The 10,465-nt window shown below is 45.2% G+C and overlaps 1 protein-coding gene across 1 annotated transcript; it reads left to right on the plus strand.

Annotated features, from left to right (window-relative positions):
* The first annotated feature begins 27 nt into the window (after positions 1-27).
* LOC144101812 (target of rapamycin complex subunit lst8-like) lies at positions 28-10,085 on the plus strand. The gene is made up of 8 exons (XM_077635029.1): positions 28-282; positions 537-588; positions 2,905-3,067; positions 3,937-4,087; positions 5,254-5,331; positions 6,537-6,661; positions 7,871-8,112; positions 9,895-10,085. The coding sequence occupies exons 1-8, from the start codon at positions 154-156 to the stop codon at positions 10,005-10,007; spliced, it is 1,053 nt and encodes a 350-aa protein (XP_077491155.1). The 5' UTR covers positions 28-153; the 3' UTR covers positions 10,008-10,085.
* Positions 10,086-10,465: the final 380 nt, after the last annotated feature.

The raw sequence follows: 10,465 nt of genomic DNA on the forward strand, positions 1-10,465 counted from the left end.
ACTGACCAATGGGAAATTTGGATTGTATTCACTGCGATTCTGTTAATGTTTTTGAGGGCAGACGAAACCTGACTGCTTATTTACCTTCAGCAGCGCAGGAAGCTTGAAATTATTTCTCGATGACCGTGAATATGCTGTAGCCGATTTGCTTAGATGAAAGATATGCTTGCGGACGGCGTCGGCGACCAGGTTATTTTGGCGACGGGTGGCTACGACCACAGCATTCGCCTGTGGCAAGCGCACAGCGGCTTGTGCCAGCGAACGCTTCAACACGCCGACTCTGTATCCGCACATTTTGAAGCGCGCTTTTCACATTCTATTTTGTGTAAAGTCACTCTGTTTAGCGGTATTTTGCATTCTGTACCTCTGACCGTCAGCTTTGAATTCGAATATACAGGAACGAATAACGGACCTGTTTATACTCAACGCTCATGAAAAGAATTGATGGGCTCTTCCCATGAGTGCGTGTTCCGTAGTCATACCGCGTTGTTCCAAGTTGTTGCTCTGTGTCGTCCTTAATCCTTTTCTTTACTCAGCAAGTCAACGCGATCGAAATCACACCCGATCGCCAGCACATAGCTGCTGGAGGTAGGTTGCCTTTCATTTACCATTCTCTAATGGGTTCAATCAGAAATAACCATTTGGAACTTCCACAAATGCCAACGAGAATCTGTCTCGCACCATTGGAAATCAACCCAGTTAAGGTTGTTTATGGCTGTGTTTGGAGTTCTAATTGGCCCTTTTCAGTGAAGTATGCAATCCACATTGTGTCATTAGGTGCATATATGTCCTGTGCATTCAATTTTTTTCGAAACGCTGTAAGCAGGCTGCAATTAAAGTCCATTAGCCGGAACTTTTGGTCGAGTGGTGTCCGGTCAGAAAACTGAATCAGGTATTGTATGCACCCGCTGCAGTGGCTCAGTGGTTACGGCGCTCGGCTACTGATCAGGAGTTCCCGGGTTCGAACCCGACCGCGGCGGCTGCGTTTTTATGGAGGCAAAACGCAAAGGTGCCCGTGTGCTGTGCGATGTCAGTGCACGTTAAAGATCCCTTCCCTTACGGCGCGGTTCAGGTGTCCAACGATATATGAGAGAGATGCTGCGCCATTTCTTTTCCCTAAAAAACAATTTTCATTTTCTTGTATGCAGAGTGTTTAGTTGACAGGTATTTAGGGCGTGCAAACTGCACTGCATTAATTATGTCTTAAAACTCTTTGATTGGTCCTGTGCAACTTCACTCTGAGTATTGAAAGTGCCTGAAGCCATCAGTTATAGCTGCAGTATTGCATACACTCAAGCATCGACCAGAAGACCCATGTAACGCGAGTCTCATCTATGTAGTTGGGATCATGTTGGGCTCTACGTAATGATTTCAGGAACCTGCAACAAATCCTCTAGATGTAAGTGTACTAGTCTACCTCACTAGTCCTCTTCCTTCTTTCACAGCACTCGCTTCCAACTGTTTCTTTATCATGTGAGGGTTCAGTACTTATACGTTCGATTCCGGCCGCGGCGGTCGAATTTCGATGGAGGCGAAATTCTAGAGGCCCATGTGCTGTGCAATGTCAGTGCACGTAAAAGAACCCCAGGTGGTCGAAATTTCCGGAGTCCTCCACTACGGCGTCCCTCATAGCCTGAGTCGCTTTGTGATGTTAAACTCCCATAAACCAAACCATCAGTACTTATACCCCATAGGTTTCTGTGTGCATGCTCACTGAGGAATTTGCTAAGTTGTGTAGTGAATGACATGTCTGTTCATATCGAGCACTTGTTTCTTCGAGAAAAGATGAGCTGATTTTTTTTTATTTCTAGAGAGCAGTATTGAAGTAACACTCACAAATTTTTCACTTGCTTGGCTGTTTCTTCTACATCTACGACTTGTTGTGTCATTTGGATTTTTTCCCCTGAGAAGGAGGTCAGTGCCCTAAAGCTGAGGCTAATGGCTTGAGTTGTAGCGGTGGATGCCCAGGTGCCCTGCCATACCCTACTCTCTTTCGTAGTCATACTCTCTTGACTTTCCATTTTAAAATCTTCTCGGTTGTCCAATGTAGCAATTCATCAAAGGTACTTTATACTCAACCCCTGAACACTTGTTCTTCCTTGTCATGCCATACCAGCCAGCTCAAATCTTGCCACTTGGGAAGCTTTAGTTTTGGTCACCATCTCAAGCTTCTCTATTCAGATATACGGGGCACAAAAAAAAAAAGCTTTTCATTAGATAATATTCTAGCTGTACCAATATGAATGAGTTATGATGCATGTGAAAGAAGTTTGTAGCTATAGTAAGACGCAGCTTATAAAAACAGCAGTTATTAACACTAGGCCATGGTCCAAGGTGTCCTGTGTTACTCTGCTGGCCAATCACAACTGTAAATGAAATCAGTTTTTTAATGTTTGACTTTATTAAGCAAGCCATGTATCAGAATTCTAGAGCTTATAATTTTTTTCTCGTGATTAGCTTCTTGTTTAGGTAAGAAATGTTTTAACAATGGACTAATTTTTTGTAGTGGAGGAATGGTGCACGTTGGTCCTGAATGTGGGCGGGGCTTCACTGCAGACTTAAGTTGTATCCAACTATAGTGGCAACTAGGAACACAATTTTAATTGAGACCCTCCACTTGTTATAAGACATGATTCCAAAAATCTTCAGCTTTCAAAGTTCTTTAGTTTAATTTTTGTTACTCATGCAGCTTTGTGAGAACAATACGTTGTCAAAACGACATTTATATACTTGTTGCACAGCTCAATGCACCTGATAACTTGTAAACTTGCTGGAAAGGTCAACAATAATGTTAATATTGAGTTGCAGTGGGCAATAAAGTTGCGTTATTCTCAGTGTAGTCCAGCCAGTAAATCGAATGTAATGGGAACGGCATCCTTCCTCTGTACTTTGTGGTGGTTCCAGGCTACCAGCACATTCGCACCTATGACATCAACTCGACAAACACAAACCCTGTGGTCAACTATGAGGGGCTGGGCAAGAACGTGACTGCCCTGGGCTTCCATGAGGATGGCCTGTGGATGTACTCAGGTGGTGAAGACTTTTCAGCTCGCATCTGGGACTCAAGGTAACGCAGCAGATGAACGGCCTTATTCCTTCGCAAAGCGTAGCAGTGGAAGCAGTTGCTATGGCCAGATCCCAAATTTGCTGCTGCTACTTGTGCGCAAAAACATGTGAAAATAATGGAGACATGCCTCTTTCTTGTCTGGAGCAGCTGAAACAGGAACGCAGTTCTCCATGAACATGTAGTACTGTCATGCCATGCAGTGTGCGTGGTATGATGGCTGACAGTGTATATGATGAAATATTCAACGAGACTTTGTGAATAGTGGCAGATGATGAGGAACTAATGAATCCTGGAGCTTAGTCAGCTGGGGAAAGCAGGTATGCTCAACATACTGTTATACAGAAAGCAAAATGTGATATGAGAAACTTTGGCATTGAGGAACTGTACACAATTCAGGCCCATGTATAATGTTAAGGTTTACTCTGATTCTATCGTACATATTTGCATTTTTTTCTGCGCTCTGTCAGTGCTTATAGCAAGGGCAGGATGTCACTTCAGTCAGTGATAAAAAGCGGAGGAGCTCTGGTTAAACCTGGAGTGACGCAATAGCTACATCTGGCCATGTGTAACTCGCTCAGTCAAACTGCAAAGTCAGTCTTTCGCCGCTCCGTGTCGCTGGGCATTCCTTCTTCGTCTTCGTTCCACTTGACATGGCACATGCACGCCACCGGCAGCAGCAGCTGCCCTGCACCACGGGACGAGGGGTGGCCACGCTGAGGGCTTGAAGAGGTGGCGTAGTGTAGCTATCGCTACAAAAAGAATGGAGTCAAAATAGAATTGTTTTATTCTGGTGTCCCAGTACAGTCGAAACTCTTGCCCTAGACTCTGTAACGCTTGCTAAAGGTGACTTCCTGTCTTCGCAACGTCAGGGCAAGGTCGCAGACGTGCCAGCGTGTGTTTGAGACCAATGCACCCGTCAACTGCGCCTGCCTTCACCCCAACCAGTGTGAGCTGTTCATTGGCGACCAGAGTGGCAGCATCTACATCTGGGACCTCAGGACAAACCACAACGAGCAGCTGGTACGTTGGCACTGATCGTCGTCTGTGGGCCGCTTTGACTTGGGAGGTATGCACGTCAGATTGTGGGGTTGCATGTAGCTGCCATCTGTAAAGATAGCAGTTATGCTGTGTGGTTTCTCTTGTGAAAGCATTCTCTCAGTGGATGCCAATTGCTGTAGTATTGCCGATCATCATCAGCATGACTACGCCCACTGCAGGGCACCGATGGCATGGGGCAAATGCAACTTTTGCACAAACCACTATCTTGTCTCGGAAGGGAACAGCAGTTTGCAATTAGAACCAAGGCGCTGGAAGTGGTAAGGGATGCGTGTGCTTAGGGCAGGTAGTGACCGCAGATCCGGATCACGAGAGAGAAATAGCGGTGGAGCACATTTGGCAGGCTTTCTCAGATCATGAGTGGCAGTTTACCAATATCCCTCAATAGAAAAGTATATAACAGCTGTATCTTACCGGTACTTACTTATGGGACAGAAACGTTGAGGCAGATGAAAAGGGTTCTACTTCAGTTGAAGACAACACAGCGACTTATGGAAAAGAAAATGACAGGTGTAATGTTACGAGACCGGAAGCAGGAAGAGTGGATCAGGGAACAAACATGGGTTAATGACATCCTAGCTGAAATCAAGGAAAAGAAATGGGCATGTAATGCAAAGGCAAGGTAACTAATGGTCGCTGACGGTAACGGAGTGGATTCCAAGAGAATGTAAGCGTAGCATAGGGCTGCAGAAGGTTAGGTGGGCAGATGAGATAAAGAAGTTTGTGGGGACAGGGTGGTCTCAGCTGGCACAGGAGAGGGTTAATTGGGGAGATACGGGAGAGGCTTTTGGCCTGCAGTGGGCTAAGTCCGGCTGATGATGGAATGCGACCTCAGTAACAAATATGGATAGCTAGGCAGCAGGTTAGGAAACAGAGGCATTTTTTCCGTACTTAAGAGGAACAGGCAGGGCATTAAGGCCTTTATCAAGGTGGGGATAATTTTATTGTGCCTCGTCAGACATTCAATATTCTCTGCATGCAGACATAAGCCATCTTTCTAGGGAAGGCATGTGAACTTCCATGCACAGTGTTTTACAGCAGGTCATGCACATTGAACTTGTAACGGCAGTTCTATCTGGCAGTTTTTGTCAGACATATTTGTCTTCCTTTTCTCTGTCACTTCCAAACAGACATTGGACTTGGATGTGTCAGTGCAGCACCTGGACATTGACTCCAGTGGCCAATACATGGCTGCCATCGATAACAAGGCAAGCTGTTCTTTTTTTCCTTTTTATTAGCTTTGCTGGTGTCACAGCAAACTATACTCCGTTTCATGCATAGCAGGCAGCACTGCCAAAGCTACTGAACCTGTTCACGCAAGCTAATGGAAATATAGTTCACCATACAGCCAGAGTGAACACAGGCACATTTCTTTCCGACAAATATCAAGTACTGTGATTGGCAACCCCCTGCGCTTCATTCACCTCTTGCAACATTTTGGTCGTGCAGCTCATTGAGACTTCAAGATGCAAGAATGACATGTGGCGGTATGATACACGGCTGGTAGAGCGAATCGCGCTGGCTCCATCTGCACCAAAAAGGTTGTGCACACTCGGAGGGAATTATAGACAGAGGGTCTGAACACTGAACGCCTCAAAGTTTCGACCGTGATTATTAATGCTAGCTTTTTGTTTTCGTCCAAACACTCACCAAGGCTTCGAGAGGAACGCATGGTGCGTGCCAGAGTAATATGTTTCGACGGGCGCACTACTTCCGCAGCCTCCGCTGCGTTGCCTGCTGCATATGAAACGGAGTTTAACTCAGTGAATTCCAAGTTGGTATGTATGGTGTTTGCAATTGCATGTTTGCATCTTTTCCCTTCAGTGAGTAAATGATGAGCTGAGATGACAGCGATCGATCGGAGAAGTTGTGCGTGAGACATACCAGGCAGTGCAATCACCACATTGGTGCTTTGGTAGAAACTTGCATGCAGTCCACAGACAACAGTGTTGCAGTCCATCTTTTTTGCTAAATGAATGTAACATTGAACATTTGAACATACTGAAATATGCATGCTGCTCTGACTTGCTTGTTAACCAGTGCTTTGCACTGAAGGAAGACACTTCCACCTGGTAGCATCCAGGTGAAATTTGGGCAGCTGTTTCAGCTTCTTGCCTCTTGGTGCCGCCACCTGGCAAGAGCTGCCGATGCATACAGATTGCGGTCTTGCGAGATTCAAAGCACGGTTTCAGTATCCAAAGCGTGGGATTATGCCGACCCTCTTTGCAGTGAGACAACACTGTGAGGCGCGTTGGTTGTTTGTTTTGCGGACACAAGGGGTGGCTTGTGGTTTTAGTAAGGCCCAATGTTTGTGTCTCCATGGGGCCATATTTGTGAAACATCAGAATTGTTCACTCTGTGAGTCTCTGTGCTCTCCCTTTCCTTTTCCATGCCCTTTCTTTTTCACCACTAGGGTATATGCTACCTGTTCCTGTTGGGCATTGGGAGTGACAGCCAGATATCGAGTCCTGAGCGGCTGCTCAAGTTTGTGGCACACAAGCGCTACGGCCTCAAGTGCCGTTTCAGCTGTGACTCAGAGTGAGTTGGTCTCCCAACAGACTGCTCATTAGCAGTCAGTGCGACACAGTAGTGCTCAGTTTTCCAAAATTATTATTGGAAATTACAGCTAGGGACATTTGTGTGCTGAAAGGGGGGTGGGGGGGGAGCAATTGACAAGGCGGTTGTTATGACTAGCAGTTGTGCCATGTGCAGAGATGGGGATTTTCTGATGTGGCTTGTTTAATGTGCCGTCTTTCCTTGGGAATTTCTATGTATTATCAGTTTCGCACTCTGTACTGTGACCATCTAAACTGAGTTCTGTCTTGTACGACACGATTCTTTTTGCATCAGTGTCATCTAGGGTGTTCTTTATTAGAAGTCTGAAATCGTTAGTACAAACTTTTTATAACTGGAGCTAATGCAAGTTTGTAATGAGACTTGCCTTTTGATAGCTATTCCATTATTGCCATTTTCCATTTGTCGTCTTATTTTATTTAGTTTTTTCAGAGAGAGAAAATAAACTTTTATTGTATAAATGGAGACCGGAACGGATTGTGGGTGGGGTCCTCAGTCCAGTACTCCAGTAGCTTCTGCCAACGCTTTGGCGATGGTGGTTAGCACCTCCTGATCTTCCAGGGTGCCACTGGCCAGCATCACCACCCACTGCTCCAGTGCCATGTTGGGCAGCTTTAAATGCTGCCCACCTCATGTTATTGTGCACCACTACCTGCATGCATGATGCTTAAACTTAATGTTAACTTAACAGCCAAAACGTTCGCTACCTAATTGTACCTGTTCACCTTTATTTTAATGTGTTTTTTTTCTTGGAAAGTAATGGACTCGAAAAGCCGGAGTAGTTCTGTGAGCAATTTTCAACTTTTGTCAAAGATGCATAGGCCACAGAGTTTGCGGCTGGAAGCCATATCAGTGGGGCTTCAAGTGGTAATGGTTCTCCTCACCACCGAGAGATCTGGAAAACTGGTGGTGCAAAGCAGGGGCTGTACTTTCCGGCCAAGAAGTGCACTCAGTAGCTGGTACATTTTTGACAAGGGCTGCATTCAGGAAGCACCTTGTCGTGGTACAAGTTTTGCACATCATAATCGTCTAGTTATTTATTTATGGCTTGCTGGAACAACTTGTTCTCTGACCTCTGCAGTGCGTATTTCGTGTTTCTTACATTTCTATAGCCATCCCACAGTGCTGCATGCTTTAGACTGTTAAGGCCATCTGAATGTTCATTGGTGGCAGGCTGTTGGCGACCTCGTCGGCTGACACGACGGCATGCATCTGGAAAGTGTCAGACCTGCTGGCTTCTAGCGAGGACAGTGGACCCCCCGAGCGGCTAGTCCGGCGGAGCTCTTCACAGTCATCAACTAGCACTCGAGCCTGGAATCTGGCTGACACCCTGCCCATGTCCAAGATGACCAATGCCAACCAGCGATGGGTCTGGGACGTTGCCTTCAGCTATGATGCGCAGTTCCTCATTACTGGTGAGCAGGAAGAACGGGCCAGCCTAGCAGAGCTCAGACGTCTTGATTCTGCTTGTGGTTCTTAATTCAGAGGTGCAAAGATCTTGTAGCCACCGCCACTCATATGCAGCTTGTGCAGGTAGGTGCGGGAATTTTGAGATGAAGGTTGGACCCATTTGTGTATCCGCAGCTCTCACTTTATATTGAAGCACCCTGCTTTTCTTGCATAAATGGCCAGGCCAAATGGAGTGTGCATCTGTCCAAATCTAGTGCATAAAGTGAATCATGCCTATTCAGTATATCCAATACTAATGTCGATGCAATGCTTTCTGGATTGGCATTCTGCCTACATTGATGGTGCAGGCCCTGCTCATAGCTGCAGCTAATTGCGTAACCTGAGCTTTCGTCAGCATTATGTTTCTATATTACACCTGTATGTTTCAGAGTCACCTTAATCGCTGTCTAAATGGGCTGTTGCGAAGTACTAGTGGCCGAAGACCTTGGGTTTGGGGAAATATTTGGTGGAAGTCAAGTACATCCTTGTGTTGATTAGCTGTTTTCAGAAAAACAAGGAAGTAAAGAAGAGCTCCTAAAGTACTTCAGACCTTTTGCATTCCATAAACGTTAGCTTGTCTTGTTTGTAAATGCAGCCAGATATCATATTTAACGAGAACGTGCTCTGTAGGAGAATATCTGATAAAAGTAAGTTACAGTAATTAGCCTGCAGCATTGTGGCTGGTTTAAATCATCTCCATTAGCATTGCCAGTTGATGAACATCTGGCATCAAAGAACTTTCTTTGAACTGCAACAGTATAGCTTCTCAAACATTGAACTTTTTGTTTCATGTTCTTTTGGTAAAAATACACCTTTGCTAACTTGGAATCATACAGCAATCATTTTGTTTGGTTGAAAGCAGCCTTATCAGTGCAGATTTGAGCTAGAGCTAAAAAGAACTAGAAAGAAGTGCACTGTGTTTATCCTTATGGATTTTGTTTAGCTGAGAGAAGTCAGTCCAAGTATGGTAAATGCAGTGAAACCAGCAAAGAGATCTGCTACAGTGTGCTATGGCATGCACATGAATGTGTATACAAGGGATTCTTGCGAACTCATCGAATAACGTGACTGCCTTTTGTTGAACTAAGGCCCAATGCAAGACACCTGGATAGAAGTGATTAAGGGAGATTAAGGTCAGAAGGAAGGATTGCTCATTTTTGTGGAGGCAACTTAACTGGCAAGCTCACAGAATGTGTGGATTGCATGCTTTGCCTCATTGTACTGTACAGAATTTTCACCTCCTGTCCAACTTCAGGATGATAAGAATGTGTAGCAGTCCCTGGCCAGAGTACATTATGTACAACATGCCGAATTTCAGATCTTCCAAAAACTCTGCCGTGCCACTATGGATGGTAACATGTAAGCCACGAATGCACTCTCGAGCACCAAGTGCTCTCCACACATGGCCGATGCCACAATCACCAGTCATGCGGCATAAGCAGTCAGCAGTGGCACGCGGCCGTAGATATATTCAATCAGTCACAAACACATCTGCATACAGATTTTGTTCTTTTTGAATGACACGAATTTCGGACCGTAAATATATATTTTGCAACCCATGAGATTCGTATCATCGAGATTCTACTGTACAGTGCTCCGGAACTCCACAAGACTGGCTTCAGTGGCTCATGTACTTTTAGGCATGACTCTATACCGAACACGAACAACCTAATGGCTGCTTTATCTTTTTTCGTTGTACTTAGACTTCAGCCCAGTGTACTGTTCATTTGTCCATGATTTGTGTGCAGCCTCATCGGACACTGTGGCCAGGCTGTGGAGCATCTCTGGTGCCGAAGTGAAGAGAGAGTACAGTGGCCACCAGAAGGCGCTGACAGCACTGTCATTCAAAGACAGCCCCTGACAAGCAAAGGCAGTAACAGCTGGATTGAACACTGCCTTACCTAGAGGAATTGGAAAACAATAAACAAGTCTTACATTAGCTGCCTGGTTTCTTGTTGGAAAAAATATATTTGGGGAATGTCCACTCTGATATGTGGGAAGCACAAGCCTCACCAACTTGCCATTAAAAAAACGTAAAAGAAAGTGCTGTGCATAGATGAGTACTACTTCATAAGCATTGCACCTTTTTTTTTCTCCAAGGCCACTAATGAAACTTCGAAGCAGCTGCCGGCGCGAAAAATTTTTCTTTGCGACTCATTTGCCATGACTCCAAGCCTTCCACAATGTTGAAGTAGTATTGGCTATTGCTTGAATGTTATTTTAGCTTGATTTCAAAGACTACATGGGCTGCTGTCAGGAACTTTACAAAGCTGAATTAAAAACGGGGGAAATCTCATCAAATAGACAGATCTGTATTTC

The sequence above is a fragment of the Amblyomma americanum genome, chromosome 8 (assembly GCF_052857255.1).
Source record: "Amblyomma americanum isolate KBUSLIRL-KWMA chromosome 8, ASM5285725v1, whole genome shotgun sequence".
Lineage (NCBI taxonomy): Eukaryota > Metazoa > Arthropoda > Arachnida > Ixodida > Ixodidae > Amblyomma > Amblyomma americanum.